Source organism: Hipposideros armiger, unplaced genomic scaffold, assembly GCF_001890085.2.
Source record: "Hipposideros armiger isolate ML-2016 unplaced genomic scaffold, ASM189008v1 scaffold_94, whole genome shotgun sequence".
NCBI classification, from domain to species: Eukaryota; Metazoa; Chordata; class Mammalia; order Chiroptera; family Hipposideridae; genus Hipposideros; species Hipposideros armiger.
Genome location: NW_017731444.1, coordinates 1,535,714 through 1,554,380, shown reverse-complemented (window position 1 = coordinate 1,554,380; position 18,667 = coordinate 1,535,714). Strand labels below are relative to the sequence as shown.

General features: G+C 42.5%; 2 protein-coding genes across 9 annotated transcripts in view; both read right to left on the bottom strand.

Annotated features, from left to right (window-relative positions):
- LOC109384419 (signal-regulatory protein beta-1-like) overlaps positions 1-3,565 on the bottom strand; it is a 95,378-nt gene extending 91,813 nt beyond the window's left edge. Inside the window, exon 1 of one of the 3 annotated variants that reach the window (XM_019645752.1) lies at positions 3,233-3,565. In XM_019645752.1, coding sequence (XP_019501297.1) covers positions 3,233-3,398 — 166 coding nt within the window. In that variant the 5' untranslated portion in view covers positions 3,399-3,565. The remainder of the gene's footprint in view (positions 1-3,232) is intronic. The other 2 variants (XM_019645751.1, XM_019645750.1) reach the window with 2 other exon arrangements.
- Positions 1-18,667, bottom strand: part of LOC109384418 (signal-regulatory protein beta-1-like) — a 239,663-nt gene that overhangs the window by 144,474 nt on the left and 76,522 nt on the right. For 5 of the 6 annotated variants that reach the window (XM_019645743.1, XM_019645745.1, XM_019645744.1 and 2 more), the window contains 2 exons: positions 15,236-15,345; positions 14,219-14,641 (listed from right to left, as the gene is read on the bottom strand). The exons of the other annotated variant lie outside the window; for it this stretch is intronic. In XM_019645743.1, coding sequence (XP_019501288.1) covers positions 15,239-15,345 — 107 coding nt within the window. In that variant the 3' untranslated portion in view covers positions 14,219-14,641; positions 15,236-15,238. Of the gene's footprint in view, positions 1-14,218; positions 14,642-15,235; positions 15,346-18,667 lie in introns of those variants that run through there. 6 annotated transcript variants of the gene reach the window in all.

The window sequence follows — 18,667 nt, the reverse complement described above, 5'->3', positions numbered from 1 at the left end:
AACCTAGAAATAAACCCTCATATATATATGGTCAATGGTTTTCAGAAAAGATATCAAGTCCATAAGACAGTGTTTCAACACACAATGCAGAAATAGCCACATGCAAAAAAATGAAGTTGAACCCTTATCTTCCATTTAAACAAAAATAAACTCTACATGATCAAACCTAAACATAAGAGCTGAAACTATAAAATTCTTAGAAAAAAACGTAGGTGACACTCTTCATGAGTTTATATTTGGCAATGATTTCTTGCCTGTGACACCAAAAGCACAGGGAACAAAGAACAAAATATGTAAATCAGAGGAGGAGGCAGCTGTGGCACCAATGAATCCTGTGTTCTTTTCTATTTCTTAGCTTCTCCTCAGAAAGACAATGTGTGGTTCATCTTTGCAGAGTGTGAGCTGGTGAACCCACCACTTAACACTATTTGTAACTACAGGAGCTTCTCAGGAGGCCACATACTGTCACTGGGCAGGTCCTTTAGTGACAAGAACAACAAATGGTTTGGGTTTTAAGTCTGGAGAAGATTAAGCGCAGGGATGCTGAACTACTGACACAAAAGGAGGAAGGAATATGAATGAATCTTGGAGGAAGAAGTGGAGGAAATAGAGAAGGAAGAGAGAAGAGGCATCAGAGTGCTGAAATGAGCAGGAAATTGCAAACACTCTGCCATCTGTGCATCTGTAATTCTCATATTTACATTTGGGGCCCAGTGTTTTCCCCTGAACTCTGAAGTTCTATGTCCAATTGTCCACTCAAATTTTTCTTTGTATGGATATCAGAATCTCACAGTTCACATATACAAAACTGAATTCCTGAATTGCCCCTCAGCCCTCTATATCTCAGCTGAGCCACCTTTATTTCTCCAGGTGCTCATGTCCAGAACACCTGGAGTCTTGCTCTCCCACCCAAATCCTATGCATCAGGAAAGCCTGTTGCTGCCCCTTCAGCCTTCATCCAAAATCTACGTCCTTCCCCTGTCTCTACCGCTGTCCTAGTGCAAGGCACTTTTCATAGTTTGCAGCAATGCAGTAGCCTCTTAATGCAGGAGTTGCTTCTCCTGTGTTCTGTGGTAGTCTGTTGTCAACTGAATGCTAGAATAATTTCAAACTCATGTCAGCTCATGTCAAATCTTTCTTGAAGACCTTGTAATGGCAACCTTTTCACTCAGAGCAAAAGCTTCAATTCCTGACCAGAGAAGGAAGATTCTAGTCTCAGGACATTTGCACATGCTTCTCACTGTCAGGAAGGCTCATCCCCCAGGAAACCACATGGCTCACTCCCAACCTTTTTTAATCTTTGCTCAAACTTCCCTTCTCAGTGATGCTCACTCAACTACTCTGTTCAAAATACATCCCACTTTACAGATCCCCCAGTTTTCTTACCCAGCGATACTTCAATCTCCTTAACACTCATCACTTTCCAATATACTATATTATTTACTTATTTATTATGTCTATTGTTTACTCTCATTTTCCCCAAAGGACATGGGCTCCATGAGGGCAGCTACTTTGTCTCTTTTATTCACCAACACACCCCAAGTTCATATAACAACAGTTCCTGGCACATAGTAGGTATTCAATAAGTATTTGTATGATGTGTGAATTGCCCAGTGCGACACCTCCCTGAGATCCTGAAGCCTATTTTAAATGGGTAAATCTGTGGAATTATGTGAGAAACTGAGTTTCTCACCGGATGAAAACAAGCATCTTGTGTAGACGCAGGAAGCAGAAGAGCCCAGGAGCAGAAAACCACACACACTCTCCCCACACCCACCTTCCTCATATTCATTGGCAGAAGCAGCAGAAATCACATGGGTTAGAAATGGGGTAATTGTTCAACCCCTGAGCTGTAGGATCAGAGTCCATGAGTTCAAATCCTACCTCTACCATTTAGCATGGAGTGACCCTGAAGCTCTCTGTGCTTCTGTGTTCTTTCCTGTAGGTGGGAGTGACAAGAGGATCTACCTTGGGTACAGTGGTCAAATGAGATAACAGCCCTGAGCATTTCCAATCGTGTCTGCACAAGGCGAGTGTCAAGAAATTGAAAAGTGTAATGAGTAATATAACTCATTATACTTTTTGGAGCCTTGAGGTTTTAACTGACATTAGATGATATAGATATGGATATAGATATCAACATGAATATTGATGTAACTACAGATGTAGATCATACATGCAGCAGTCCCTGTATCTTTTATCTCCTTCTTTCCTCCTCATCCCTATCCCCCATGAAAGAGGGAATCCAAGATACTAATGAAAAGAATTCTACTCAATTTACCAAGAGAGAAGGTTGCAGTTTAAGAGTCTGAGGAAAGGTAGGGGTAAATTTACACAAGTAAATTAAGGAGGGAGGGTGGCTGAGAAACAGGGACAACTAAACAGATGTCCTTGTGCATTTCATGTGGCTGAAAAATGATTTGAAGAGAACAATAGGAATGCATTTTCAAATATCCCGTGTGTGTGTGTGTATGTGTGTGTGTGTGCGCGTGCACTTTCTCAAACTCACTACACTCATCCATACACACACATGTATTGACAAATATGTATAAAGCTGTATCCTAGCATGCTAATATACAAGCTGTTTTAAGGATTAAATGGGATTGTAACATATTAAATGCTTAGTAATAACAGTGATACATAGGAACCATCCAAAGAATCATTAACAAAAAGTCCAGAAGTGCACACAGCACAATTTGAACTCTGGTGTCTGTGAGTAACCTGATGGGTGGTAACAATTCTTTTACTTGCTTATCTATGTTAACTAATTTTCTACACTAAGTCTCCACTGAGCAGTCGAGTAGTATAACATAGCTAAAAAATGAACTTTGGAAGCTAGTCAGCCTGGGCTTGAATTGTGGCTGAACCACTGCCTTACATAGGTGACATTGGACAAGTTACTCTCAGTGTCTCAGTTTCCTCATCTGTAAATTGGGGATAAGAGACATAAGTATCACACAGGGATGTTGTGGGGATTAGATGAGTCAGTCCACACAACATTGTCGCTGTTGTGGTTTGAAGCATCATCTGTTTTGATGCTTCTGGTAACAGGTGCAGGTCATGGCGACAATGCTCACATCTCCTATTTCATGCTCTCAGATAATCCCCAGTCCTTGGCCTTCTGTGGCAGCCCTGAGTGACACACCCCTGTTTTCCTGGAGGCTCTAAAATTCCAGGACAAGGAGGGGGTCCAGGGGCAGGGGGAGGGAATTCTAAGCCAAGGAGTGCTCACCTGTGAGTCCCAGCAGTAGAGTCAGCAGCAGGCAAGGAGGAGGGTGGGCCCAGGAGGCAGGGATGGTCATCCTGGAGGCCTGAGCAGGCAGCTCTGTCCACATGTGGGCTGGAGAACCCAGACTCTCTGCTCTGTGAGAGGAGTGAAGCCCTGCCTCCTGTGACATAAGAGGAAGGGCTTAGGATGGCTGAAATGGCTGTGAGACAGTTGCCTGATTCTAATTCTAGACAGTTCCTGCTTCTAGATTGTGAAATAGAACCAGCAGTGAAGGCAGCTGCATTGTGAGGAGTTACTCATCTTAATGGTTTCAGAGAGACTTGAACAGGCCCACAGGAAATGGTGCTTCCTCTCTGCCTGGGGCCGCTGCTCTCTACTGGGCCCCTCACCCCATCTGAGGTCTTCATGGTGACGCCCCATTTGGGAGCCCAGGCCAAGAAGGAGCCGTGGTGTGGGCTGTTTCCCAGACTCCCAAGTCAGGACCCTTGACGTGTGTGGCTTGTGGCCTCAATTGCACCAGCCTCACCAAGAGCTCCTCAGGCGGAGGAAGGAAGAGTGTTCACCTGGGCTCAGTGTTGGGGGGAATCAGGTTCCCCTTGAAATGACTTCTTATTTTAATTCTTTAGTGGTGGACCTGGTAATATTTAGCCCAAATGCAAGTGCAATGTGGACCTTAGAACTTTAATCGTCTGCATCCAACAAAAGGAATCCTACCCTGACTTCTTTCAGGAGAGGAAGTGAGTGAGATGACCCAGTAATTACACTCTCAGACATTTATCTCAGAGAAATAAAACTCATGTCCACACAAAAACCTGTGCATGAATATATAGCAGTTCTCTCTGGAATAGCAGAGCACTGGACAACCATAATATCCAATAATAAGTGAATGTTAAGCTGTGGAGCATCTGTGTAAGGAAGTACTGAACAACAAAATGGAATGAATTATTTATTGTGTAACAGCTTGTAGGTTTCTCGATTGCATTATGTGGAAAATGTCAAAATGTCACGTACTGTATTATTCCACATATATTGCATTCTCAATATTTTAAAAAAGGAGAGAAAATTGACTTTTGCAAGGCCTTTATAACAGTACGGTGGAGATGGGGTCACTATAAAGGGCTGGCACAGGGGGACCTTTTTGATGGTCATTTTGGGGGAAGAAACCTAGAGGCTTTTCTTATGTCAACTATTGGAGGCTTCCAATTCTTGTCAATAAGCATCTAATAATTTTACAGGCCAAAATGGTTTAGAGATTAAAACAATGGTTAGACTTTCAGTTTTTATTTTGGCAACTTTAAAATTTATTTTCACAAACTAAAAAGAAGCAGTGATCATCCACTCTTACTATTATTTTATAACAATAAAAAGCCCTAATGTAAAAAAATTATAATAATGTAAAATCCTTTAAATGAGATGGTTTGGCTTTTTTGCCCTGTTTTATTGAGATATAATTGACACGTAACATTGCATCAGTTTAAGTGTACAGATCCGATAAGTCTGTACATTGCAAAATGACTACCACAATGAACCTGGTGAACATTCATCACCTTGCATTGTACAAATGTTTTTCTTGTGATGAGAACTGTTACGATTTACTCTTTTAACAAATTTCAAATGTGCAACACAGCATTGTGAACTATAGTCACCATGGAGTAGATTCCATCCCTAGAACTTATTTATGGAGTCACAGGAAGTTTGTACATTTGACCACCTTCACTTATATCCTCACCCCCACCCTCTGCCTCTGGCAACCACCAATCTACGCTCTGTATCTATGAGATTTTTTTTTTTTTAGTTTTTATTATATTCAACAAATGCGATCACACAGTTCTAGTGTGACTTATCACACTTAGCAAAACTCCCTCCACTGTTAAGAACCTTCTCACATATTATTTTCTAATCTTTCTAGTAATGCTGGGAGGGTGGCGTCATCATCCTCATCTTACAGAGGAGGACACACAGGTCACCAAAGGTGAACTCTAAGTAAGTGGGAGGGTCAACATGTAATTCCAGGCCTGAGTTCAAGGTCCACTTTCTTTGCATGTGATTCCCACCAATCTAGGCACAGAAACAAAACTATTGATGGGTCTCCTCTTCACCTTAACAATTCCTAGCTGGCCTGAAGTCCTCACAGACCCTAAACAGGAGCTGTGATTATCACCACTTCCCACACGAGGAACCTGAGGACTCAAGGTAACTGAGACTTGCCGAGACCACACAGTGATGGGACAGCAGCCCCATTGCTCACTGTATCCTGATACCGTCCTGCAAAGGTTGGTGTGATTATCCACTTTCTGCAGGTGAGAAAACTGAGGCCCAGCAATGGGAACTGAGTCACAGCCTTGAAATAACAGCTTATCTGTGGGGCTTCTTTGTGCTGGGTGGTTCACACAGAGGGCCTCAAATCCTTTCAGCTCTCCTTAAAAGGAGTCCATCATTATCACCATTTGACAGATAAGAAAACCGAGGCTGAGAGAAATGAAGGAACTGTCTCCTCAATCCCACTGTGCCCCAGGGTTATTTTCTGGGGTCCCACCAACCTTTTATGTCTATCAACAGACCACGTGCTCCACCTTCATGGGCTTGACAGTGACGACCATCTTCCCCTTTTCTCTCTGAGATTTTTGCCTTTAAGCAATTAGAGGCAGGATCACCTCCGAGTGCCCAGGCCTGGGGACCTTGTAGCAATAAGCAGAAGTCATAGGCTCCTGACAGCTGAGTCTAGAATATGAACTCTGAGTTCTAGAATATGACATCCTGAAAGGTCCTATAACATGGATAAGTCTTGAAAGCATTATACTAAATGAAAACTGCCAGATAGAAATGGACAAATACGAGCTCACATATATGAAGCACCTAGAAAAAGCAAATTCATAGATACAAAAAGTAGAATAAAAGTTAGTAGGTGCTGGGTTTGGGGTGGGGGGAAGAATGGGGACTTCTTTTTTAAAGGACATAGAGTTCCTGCCTAGGATGTTGACGAAGTTCCAGTAATGTTCAGGGATGATAGTTTCACAACATTATGAGCATACTTAAAGCCGCTGAATTTTATCCTTAAACGTGGTTAAAGTAGTACATTTTATGTTATGAATATTTTACCACAAAAACATATATATTCTAAAATAAGTGTGTCACTCCATATAGAGCCTTTGAATTGGAATAAATGACTAAAAGAAAAAGATAAATCTTGTGCCTGTAGATGGGAGAATCTGCACTGGAATGGGGACATAGAACTAAGGGAACATGGAAGCAAGGAAATAGCAGATGTGAAACTTGGGTTTCGAAAAGAATTGTGGGTGATTCACCACGTTGGGACAATGAGTTATGAGTTGAATGGACATAAGTTTACCTTTGGGCCAAATATGTAACTTTAGGTGCAAAATTTTGCAGTTCTATTTTACTTCTTCAGTGACTAGCCAGTTTCTGGAGACACAGAGAGATACAAAAACATTCCTTCTTATTTGAAGTGTCCTAAAAAACAGGCAATAGTTCTGGGGGCAGGGATATAATTCAGATGAGGGGGCAGGTGTGGGACCTCAAATCCTGTGCTCTTCTCTGTTTCTTAGCTTCTCTGGAGGGAGACAATGTGTGGGTCACCTTGGCAGAGTGTGAGCCAGTGACACCTACCCATTTAGCACCATCTGTAACCAACACGCCTCCTAAGGAGGCCACATGCTGTCCCAGGTGCAGGTCCTTTGGTGCCAAGGACATCAGGTGGTTTGCTTTATAAACTGGAGAAGAAGATTGGAAGAGGGGATGCTGAGCTGCTAAGACAAAACTGTGAAGACATGTGAATGAATCTTGGAGAGAGAAATGGAAGGAATAGAGCAGGGAGGAGAAAGGAGGGATCCGAGGGCTGAGATGAGCAGGGAACTGCAAACACTCTGCCACCTGTGCATCTGTAATTCTCATATTTACATCTGGAGCTCAGTGCTTTTCCCTGAACCCCGAATTTGCATGTCCAACTGTTCACTCACATTTTTCCATGGAGAAAATTAGTATCTCACAATTCACACGTACAAAACTGAATTCCTGAATTGCCCCACAGCCCTCTATATCTCAGCTGAGCCACCTTTATTCCTCAGGTGCTCAGGTCCCAAACACCTGGAGTCTTGCTCTCCTACCCCAATCCTATGCATCTGGAAAGTCTGTTGCACCCCTTCAGCCTGCATGCAAAATCTACATCCTTTTCCTGTCTGTACTGCTGTCCTGGTGCAAGGCAGCTTTCATTGTTTGCATGAATGCAGTGGCCTCTTAGTGCAGCAGTTGCTTCTCTCTATGTCCTGTGGTGGTCCGTTCTCAACCGAATGCTAGAACAATTTAAAATTCATGTCAGCTCATGTCAAATCATTCTTCAAAACCTTGCAATGGCAGCCTTTCACTCAGAGCAAAAGCTTATATCCCTTAACACAGCAGAATGATGCTAGCTAGCCTCAGGACCTTTGCATATGCTGCTCACGGTCAGGAAATCTCTTCCCTCAGGTAACCAGATGGCTCACTCCCAACCTTCTTTTACTCTTTGCTCAAAAATCACTTCTCAGTGATGCCCACCCAGATGACTATGTTCAAAATACATCCCACGTTACAGATTCCCCCAATTTTCTTACCCAGCAATACTTTTTTTTATTAACACATCACTTTCCAATATACTATATTTACTCATTTATTATGTTTGTTGTTTACTGTCACTTTCTCTGTAGGACATGGGCCCATGAGGGCAGCTACTTTGTCTCTTTTATTCACCAATGCACCCCACACTCCTATAACAATTCCAGGCACATAGTAGGTATCCAGTATGTATTTGTATGTTGTGAGACAACTCCCTGGGGCCCTGAAGTCAATCTGAAGTGGGCAAAATTATGGAAATTACCTCAGAAACTGAGTTTCTCATAGAATGACTTAGTGAGAAGTGAAAGCATCCTGTGCATATTCAGGAAGCAGGAGAGCCCAGGAGAAGAAAACCACAAACCCTCTTCCTCACACCCACCCTCCCCCACACACATTGACAGAAGGGGCAAAAATCTCATGGGATGCACATGGGGTCACAGGCATTTGAGGAGAGTAATGGTTAAACCCGTGAGCTCTAGAATCAGACTGCCTGCGTTTAAATCACAGCTCTACTGTTTACCATTGAGGTTTCTTGAACCTCTCTGTACCTCTGGTTTCTTATCTATAGGAAGGGTTGAGAAGAGGATGTACCTTGGATGTAATGGTCACATGAGATAACAGCCCTGGGCATTTCCAACAGTATGTGCACATGGTGAGTGGTCACAAATTGAAACGTTATTACTGAATAGATTTCCTGAAGCTTCAGCTGATATTAAATGATACAGGTGTGGCTACAGATATAAATATGGATATGGATATAATTATAACGTATACATGCAGGAATCTCTGTATCTTTGACCTCCTTCCTTCTTAATTCCTCACCCCATTCATCATGGAAGAGGGACTCCAAGATAGTAATGCACTATCTGCATTAGAAAGAGTAGAAAGTTCTACTCTTTCTACCAAGAGAGAACTGTGTTTTCCTTAAGAGTTTGGCGCACACACTGGTAAGTTTGGAGAAGTTGGAAGGAGGGAGGGTGGCTGAGAGACAGAGAAACTAAACATCTATTCATGTGCATTTCATGAAGACTGAAAAATGATCTGAAGAGACAATAAGGAAAAATGTTTTAAAAATTCTGTGTGGGTATGTATGCGTGTGTGCCCTTCCTCAAACCCACTCACACACACACATTCACAAACACATGCACACACATACACGTATAGCCTACCGTGCTAACATACAGGTTGTTTTGAGGATTCAATGAAATTATACTACATATTAGAAGATTCATAAAATTTTGGCACATAGGAACAACCCAACACATCATTAACAAAAGTGTGTGAGTGAACACAGCAGAATTTGAATTCTCCTGATGTCAGGTGGCATGGTGGATGATAACTATTCTGTTTCTTTCTCAGCGTATTCTGATTTTTGTGCAATCAGCCTCCACTTAGAAGCTGAGCAGCATAACACGGTTGAAAGAACAAACTCTGGAGCTGGTTGGACTAAACTTGAATCCTGGCTGAACCACTTCCGTACACAGGTGACGTTGGACAAGTTCCTCTCTCTGCCTCATCTGCAAATTAGGGAAAATGGTCATAGTTGTCATACAGGGACGCTGTGAGGATTAGACAAGTTAATACACACAAAGCTGTTGCTGTTGCGGTTTGAAGCATCATCTGTTGTGATGCCTCTGGTAACCACTGCAGGCAATGGACCCACAGAAAAAAAGCTCAGATCCCTGATTTTATGCTCTCAGGTAATGCCCGGTCCTCAGCCTTTGTGGCAACACTGGGTGACACACTGTGTTTCCCTGGGGGCCCTAAAATACCAGGGGCAGCAGGAGGACCAGGGCGCTAGGAGAGGGGATTATACCCCAAGGCATGCTCACCTGTGAGTCCCAGCAGTAGAGTCAGCAGCAGGCAAGGAGGAGGGTGGGGCCTGGAGGCAGGGATGGTCATCCTGGAGGCCTGAGCAGGCAGCTCTGTCCACATTTGGGCTGGAGAACCTGGACTCTCTGCTCTGTGAGAGGAGTGAAGCCCCACCTCCTGTGATATAACAGGAAGTGTCTAGGATGGGCTGAAATGGCTGTGAGACAGTAACCTGCTACTGGATTCTAGACAATTCCTGCTTCTAGATTGTGAAATAGAATTAGGCAGTGAAGGCAGCTACAAAGTGAACAGTTATTCATGTCAAGATTTTAGAGAAACTTGCAGAGGCCCACAGGAAATAGTGCTTACTCCCCCACTAGGGGCCTCTGCTCTCTACTGGGCCCCTCACCCCATCTGAGGTCTTCGTGGTGATGCCCCATTTGGGAGCCCAGGCCAAGAAAGACCTGTGGCTTGTGGGCTGTGTCCTGAACTCCACCCCCAGGACCCTAGGATGTGGTCAGCCTGTGGCCTCACTTGCTCCAGCCTCACCAAGAGCTACTCAGCTGGAGGAAGGAAGAGTGTTCACCTGGGTCAGTGTTGTGGGGAATCAGGTCTCCCCTGAAATGACTCCTTATGGTAACCCTTTATTGGTGGACCTGGTAAAACTTAGCCCAAACGAGAGTGCAATGTAACCTCAGAACTTTTAAGTGTCTCCATCCAACAAAAGAAATCCTATCCTGACTTCTTTCAGGAGAGGGTGTGATAGGACCCAGCAATTGCACTCTCAGGCATTTATGTCAGAGAAATAAAACTTATGTCCAGCCAAAAACCTGTGCACGAATATTCATAGCAGCTTTCCTTGTAATAGCAAAAAACTGGAAACAACCACAAAGGCCCAATAATAAGTGTACAGTTAGTCACACTGTGGTGTGTGGTGCTTCCATACAAGGAAATACCACTCAGCATGTGCGACAACTTGTAAGTTTATTGAAAGCATTTTGTTGCCTGAATAAAGTAAATCTCAAAACATCATATATAGTATGAGTCCACTTATATCACATCTTGAAACTAATGGATAGAGGGCAGATTGATATTTGCAGAGGTCAGGTACGGTCGGGATGGTGTCACTATAAAAGGCGAGCACAGGGGAACTTTATGGTTATGGGATTGCTCTGCATCCTGGTCATGGTGGTGGTGACACTGACCTACATGTGAGACATTAACAAGAGCAAAACTGGGAATGTTACAAGACTCAGCTGTAAATGCCCATCTTATGGTTATTGTAATGTAGACACTGACTATTCAGCTATCCAAAATTATAATATAATGATACCAGGGTGATGGGGAACAGAAAGTGTGCATGTGAGGTCAGGAGCAACAGAGCCTATATCCCCACCTTCCATTGTGGGAAGTCCATAGTAAGTCCTAAGAGTGAGAAATCAAGAATGCAAAGGAATACACATAAGGGTGCATATAATTTTTTGAGTTAGTGTTTTGGATTTCTCTGTATAGATACCTAAGAGTGGAATTGCTGGATCACTAGGTAGTTCCATTTCCAGTTTTTTGAGATACTTCCATGCTGATTTCCACAGTGGCTGCACCAATCTGCAATCCCAACAACAGTGCACTAAGGTTCCATTTTCTCCACAGCCTCGCCAGCACTTGTTGTTTGTGAATTTATTGATGATACCCATTCTGACCGTAGTGAGGTGGTATCTCACTGTGGTTTTATTTGCATTTCTCTAATGATTAGTGAGGTTGAGCATATTTTTTCTATGTCTGTAGGCCATCTGTATGACATAGAGAACATTATGGTAAGTGAAATCAATCAGACTGAGAAAGACAAATACCATATGATCTTACTTATATGTGGTATCTAAAGAACAGAATAAATGAGCAAACACATCAGAAAACTGTCTCAGGGACATAGAGACAAAACTGAGGGTTGCTAGATAGGAGGGATGTGGGGATGAGGGAGAAGGTGAGGCGATTTGAAACCACAATTAGTAACCACAATATTGCCACGGGGATACAAAAGACAGTTTGAGGAATATAATCAATATCGTTGTAAAGATTTTATAGGGCATCAGATGGGCACTTGTCTTATTAGGGAGACCACTTCATGGGCAGTGTGAATGCTTGACCACTGCTGTGTACATTGAAGCTGAAGCTGAATAATACTGAATGTCAACTATCATTTAATATATATATAGTCACAGGATGTGGACTACAGCATAGGGAATAGAGTCAATGGAATTACAACACCTGTATACGATGTCAGAGGGGTAGTAGGTTGACGGGAGGGAGTTATCACTTTGTGAGGGGTGTAAATGTCTAGCTATTACATTGTTTTGTACACCTGAAACAAAAGAAAAAAAAAGAATGCAATACAAGCATGCTACATGAGGATGAGGTACGGCATAAAATTTTAACAATTCAGCTTAAAGAGTTGAAAATGGTCCCCCTTAGAGGTTGGAAATGGCGGGAGGTTAGGGAGATTCCAGTTTTCATATGTAGAACTTGTATAACTATTTGTCTCTTGAAACACCTGCATATATAACTGTGATAAAGCTGGAAATAAATTCTGTATAATTAGTATTGTAAGAGTTGCAAATAAAAAGAATGCCCATACTACTAGCACTAGGAAAGGTTTCATAAGCTTGCTGGGTATAAGAGTGATGATCAAATCAACCGGCATTCTAAACAGTAGTCAAAAACCCCCCCAAAAAGTAATTAAAAGTTTTAACATTCCAGCAGCCTAAAGTGTCTTTAACGGCTCTAATTAGAGATGCATAAAACCATTATGGAGGAAAACATGTAAAGTTGTGAATTGAAAGTCATAGAAGAAAACATAAACTAGGGCCGGCCGAGTGGGTCAGTTGGTTAAGAGCTCGCTCAAGAGTTTGAGCTCTGAGCAACAGCGGTTCGAGTCCAGCCCGAGCTGAGCAGCCGCTGAGCTGCCAACAGGTAGCAGGATGGCTCAGCTAAAAAAAAAAAAAAAAAAAAAAAAAAAAAAAAAAAAAAAAAAAAGAAAAAAAAAAGAAAACATAAACAGAGGTGTATCATGTCCACGAGTGGGAAACTCAATATTGAAAATATATCAATTTGTCTGAATTAATATATACATTTAATACAATCAAATACTAATTCTAAAAGGGTTTTACATAAAACTTGACACAGTCATTCTAAAATGCATTTTGGACCAGTGATAGTCAACTACTTGAGAAAACAAGAAAAGGTGGGTAGCTTTGCCTACAAGAGGTATCAAAATTATTATAAAGCTATTCTAGTTAAATCAGGGTAGTTCTGATAAACACGTAGCTCAATGAAACAGAGAGCTCATCAAAAAAACAACACATTTATAGAAATGTGATATATGGCAAAGGTGGCCGTGCAGATCCTTGAGTGCTGGAATATATATCCTTGTGGAAATAAAACAAAAGATTCTCACCACCTATAATAACACTCTCCAGAGAAATGTAGCTAGGTCAAAGGCATAAATGGAAAGAGCAAAGCTTGATCAAAAATTGAAAACACTTATATAACAAAACCTCCCCAATGATACCAACACTGCTGCTTTGCTGACCACACTAGACGAACAAAAGGGCCTCTCCGACATGTACTGAGAAAACCAAGATAAGAATGTTTGCTGTGAAGTTGTACTAGCAAAACATTACATAAAGCTTCAACATCCATCATGAGAAGAATCAATAAATTGTAGCATATCTTACAATAGCAAGCTATAGAGCAGTGGAAAATTAATAAAATGGAGCTACCCATATCAACATTAAAACACACAAAACTGTGTTAAGCATAAAAGATAAAGTTCCATGTGGGCTGGCCAAGTGGCACATTGGTTAAGAGCTGGCTTGGGATGCCAGCTCTGAGAATCAGGGCCCTGGTTTGGATCCCACATGGGCCAGTGACGCTGTGCCCTCTACAGCTAAGATGAACAACAGCTCATCCTGGAGCTGGGCTGCAGTGAGTTGCTGGCGATGGCGTAGGCTGAAGCCACTGATGCAGTGGATTGCCAAGATCCACTGTGAGCGGCCGTCCAATGGCCAGCGACCAATCTGCCTTACCTGGGAAGAGCACAATGATAATACCAACATGGGCCAGTGAAGCCACGTCCTCCACAACTAGACTGAAGAACAAAAGGATAGCAACTGGTCTGTTCCCCTTCCCCAATTCCCCAATAAAATCTTTAAAAGAAAGAAAGAAAGAAAGAAAGGAAGAAAGAAAGAAAGAAAGAAAGAAAGAAAGAAAGAAAGAAAGAAAGAAAGAAAGAAAGAAAGAATGACAGTAAGAAAGTTCCAGAGAGTATACAGCATAAGAGCATTTATAGAAAATTTAAAACATGGAAAGCAATACTAAATATTGCTTAATAATTTACACGTGTTGTGAAAGTATAAAATCATGCTGGAGAATGCTAACACAAATTCAGGATAGATTTTTCAAAAAGAACAGAGAACATAAGGCAAAATATTACTATGGTATTTTAAAAAGATAAGATAGTAGGACCATTGGTATTTTTTATGTTATTCATTACGTATTTCAGAATAGAAAAATGTTTATTCAACTTGATGATTTCAAGCATATATGTGTTAAAATAAAATCACACTTGCAAAAGTTCTGGATAAAAGGAAAATCTGCTTTGAATATTAAGGGTTGTGCATGACCAGGGCAGGATGGAAACCTGTTGTCTTATCTTCTTCATTCTCTTTTGGGTGGAGGCAGGGCCAGTTTGAAGCTCAATGCACAGGGTCCAGACATGCCTGAGTCCCCATGACCAAAGTCCATCCTTGACTCAGCTTTACCATCAGAGAGAAGGACCATCAGGAGGGTGTGTGGAGGGAGCATGTCTCTCTGGAGGTGGGGCTGGCAGAGTGAAGGGCAGGGGTCTTGGGTAACCTCTAGGTCCTTGCAGAGTCTTCTTCCCACGTGAGCCCCTTGGAGAGGGCAGGAGGCAGTGTATTGCAGGGCAGGCAGGAGCTGTAGGAAAAATCATTAATTCACCAATCTATTCATTGATTCATTCAACAAACTTTTATTGAGCATCTACTAAGTAGCAGCCACTCTCTTTGGTCTGCATTTGTGGTGCAGAACAGAAATAAAGCTTAGTCACTACTCCCCAACACTGCTCTCTGATATCTGAACTTACATACATTCTTCTTTGCCACTAGCCAGCATCTCCAAGTCCTTCAAATAGGGTCTATTGGCTGCTTTTGCCATTATATCCTTATTTTGGATATGCTATATCCAAAGACATAGCATAAACTGAAATATATAATAGTTTGTAGGTGAACACTTTGGAGTTGTGGTCTCAAAGCTTTGACCTTCATCTATGTATCCTCAGGAACCCAAGGAACTCAATTTGGAAACCTTCAATCTCTAGGGAACTACACAATGTGTAAGAGTTGGAAGTCTCTGAGAATTTCAAAGACTTAGAGAAAATAAGTGTATTCACAACCCTCTCATGAGGCTGAATTAGACTTCTGGGGACCATGTGACTATGTGGGTGCACCCTGGACTCCTTTGCCAGCCCTGACCACCCTCCCTGAAAACTATCACCTGTCCCCAACTTACCTGTTAGAGTTTCCACCACCTGTAGATGTAGGTGACTGTGAAACTCATCACTAATAGCATCTTGAAGCCCAGGAGGACAGCCACAAAGATAACAGCAGGTGCCGCTGGACCTAGGAGCAGAAGTAGACAATGGGGCTCTGTGAGTTTAAATACCTCAGGCCTCTCAGGAGACAGAGATGACCCATCTGCATCCAAAAGTGGAGGCGAGTTTGCCTGTGCTCCCAATGGGCTTGCAGGTGGCGCGGACTGCTGTGGATAGTATGAGGTTGGCCCAGATGGGAGGCTGTGTCTCGTGTTGCACCTTACAGGCGAGAACCCGCTCAGACCCCTGCAATGACACATTCACCAACTGCAAGCTTTCCAGGGTATAGGTCCCATCACTATTCTGCTTGGACTAGGGTTGCTCAGCACCCTTGAATATATGGCAGTTCTCCAGTCAGGTGGACGCACACTCTGTGGGTAGAATCTCAGCACGTGGCAGGTAATGGCCACCAAGTCTGAGAAGGTTGAAGACTGAGACACTGTCACTGCAGACGCAACTGACACAGCCCAGAAAAAGCAGACAATTACTACAGGAAGTCCACTGTGGGGGCCTGGGAGTCCTTGGTGAGAGGGTCATCTTCCCAAGGCCTGCCACAGAGGAGGACTGAGGTATTGTTTATCAGATACGTGCATGCGTAAATGCATGATGAGTGAGAATATAAATGCGTGGGTGAATGAATGCTTGGAGGAACGGTGCATGGGAGGAGAATAAATGGGATTCTGAGTGAGAGCATCCATCCTGCTCTGTCCTTTCTTTTCCAAATTGGCCAACTCGTCACAGCAAGGCTACAGCATGGATTAAATTTGAGGGCATTAGGTTAAGTGAAATAGGCTAGTCACAGGTAGACAAATGCTGTATGGTTCTACTTATACGAGGTGTCAAGAGGAGTCATACTCAGAGAGAATCTTCCCCTAGACCAGTGGTTCTCAGCCTGTGGGTCACGACCCCTTTGGGGGTCGAATGACCCTTTCACAGGGGTCGCCTAAGACCATCGGAAACCATAAAGATATTTATATTACAATTCATAACAGTAGCAAAATTACAGTTATAGAGAAGCAATGAAAATAATTTTATGGTTGGGGGTCACCACAACATGAGGAACTGTTACGGGGTGGCGGCATTAGGAAAGTTGAAAACCGCTGCCCTAGAGGGGCCAGAAGGTCAAAGCCTAATCAACCCGTTTTAGACATCTGACCTCTAGAACTGTAAGATGATAAATTGGTCTTGTGTTAAGCCAAAAAAACAGGAGGTTACAGTGGCAATAGGCATCTAACTCAGGGAGGCAAGAACATTTCAGAAGAACACGAGGTTAAAGGGATAGGCATGATTCGGGTGCCTAAACTGCGGGTAGAAAAGGTAAAAAAGAAGAAGTACTGTTTTGAATTTGAGTGATGAAGGGAAAAAGGAAAAAGGGGAGAGAGGAAAACTTAGGGTCCCGAAAAGCAAAAGAATAAAAAAATTTGAAGAATCAGAATCTTTCTCCCACAACCAAGACCAATCAATAAACCAAAAACTCTGTTAACTTACTGGATTATGCTATACTGACAGAGAAGGGTCCATTAAGACAGAAATATTATAAAACACCCAACAGCTTAACTGTGACCTATAAGATGTGCATCCTCACACCAGGCCCATCGGACTGGAACTGCAGTGGCTGGAGCCCTTAGTCGCCAGGGAGAACTGTGACATCCCAGCGTGGAGGGTCATATAGACATCTAGCACTGCTCCATTCAGCCAACCTAGTCTACAAAAAAAACCATTTTCTGCCTCAGTTCTTAGCAAGTGTGCTAGGTCAGGCAGACTGAGATCCCCTGAAAGTAACCGTCCTGTTCTGAGCTCCAGCAGGAGATGGAGAAGCCAGAACAAACCCAGAGGGTCCTGACCAGATGGTGTAGACTCACCTCTCCTGCTCTCCCTGTTCAGTACAACTCTGACCCCTAGAATGACACCAGGCACAAGCAGAGGAGGACACTGAAAAGAGGAAAGGAAGGCAGAATGGCCAGGGACCTGAGGCCCAGAGGGAGGACACAGCATCCAGGCATCGCAGGTCCCACTCTCCCAACTTCCCAGGCGCAGAAGGCAACCCATGTGTGGCATTAGAAACAAGAAGAGTCTGAAGTAGTAATGTAAGTGCCCACCTCAAGAAGTGAGAAAAGGAGGAACAGAATCAACAGAAAGCATGAAGAAGGAAGGAAATAATAAAGGAAAGAGCAAAATAGAATCAATAAAATTGAAAATAGAGAAGCAATAAAGAAAGCCACTGAAACAAAAGCAGGATATTTGAAAAGATCAATAAAATTGAAAAACTTCGATCAGTTTGAGGAATAATACAGGAGAAATGACACATTTCCTATATGAGGAATGAAATGGGATATTACTACAGACCCTGCAGATGTTCAAAGGATAAGAATGGAATATGAGGAACAACTCTACAGGCAGATATTTGTGATTATTGCTGGCCCGTTGTCACAAAACAGGAGACAAAGAACTGTGCTGTGACCACTCACAGTCACTTGGGCGCCTTGTGCAGACTCAAACTCCACATCCTCAAGGATCACCTTCTGGAATTTCAGAATAGTAGTTTTAGACACCTGCTCATGCAGATGGAAAATTCAATAAATCAACTACTAACAAGTGTTGGCGAGGATGTGGAGAAATCCCACCTCATGCACTGTTGGTGGGATTGCAGATTGGTGCAGCCACAATGAAAAACAGTACGGACTTACCTAAAAAATTGAAAATGGAACTACTTCATGACCCAGCAATTCCACTCCTGGGTATCTATCCAAAGCAATCCCAAATAATAATTTGAAACAAATATATGCACCCCTATGGTTATTGCAGCGCTATTCACAATAGCCAAGATATGGAAACAACTGAAATACCCAACAATAGATGATTGGATACAGAAATGTGGTACATTTATACAATAAAGTATTACTTGGCTATAAAAATCAATGAAATCTTACCATTTGATACAACATGGATGGACCTTGAGAATATTACACTCAGACAAATAAGGCAGACTGAGGAAGACACATATCATATGATCTCACTTATATGTGGAATCTAAAGAACAGAATAAATGAGCAAACAAAACAATCCTACACTCAGAGATACAGAAAAAAAAACTGTCAGTTGCTAGATGGGAGGGGAAGGGGATGGAGGAGAGGTGAAGGGACTAGAAGGAGCAAATTAGTAGACACAATATAGTCATGGGGATATGAAATACAGAATGGGGAATATAATCAACATTGTAAAGATTATGTAAGGTGCCAGATGGACACTGGACTTATCAAAGGGATCACTTCACAGACTGTGCAGATGCATGACCAATGCGCTGTACACCTGAAGCTGAAGTAGAATAATATTGTATGTCAATTATCATA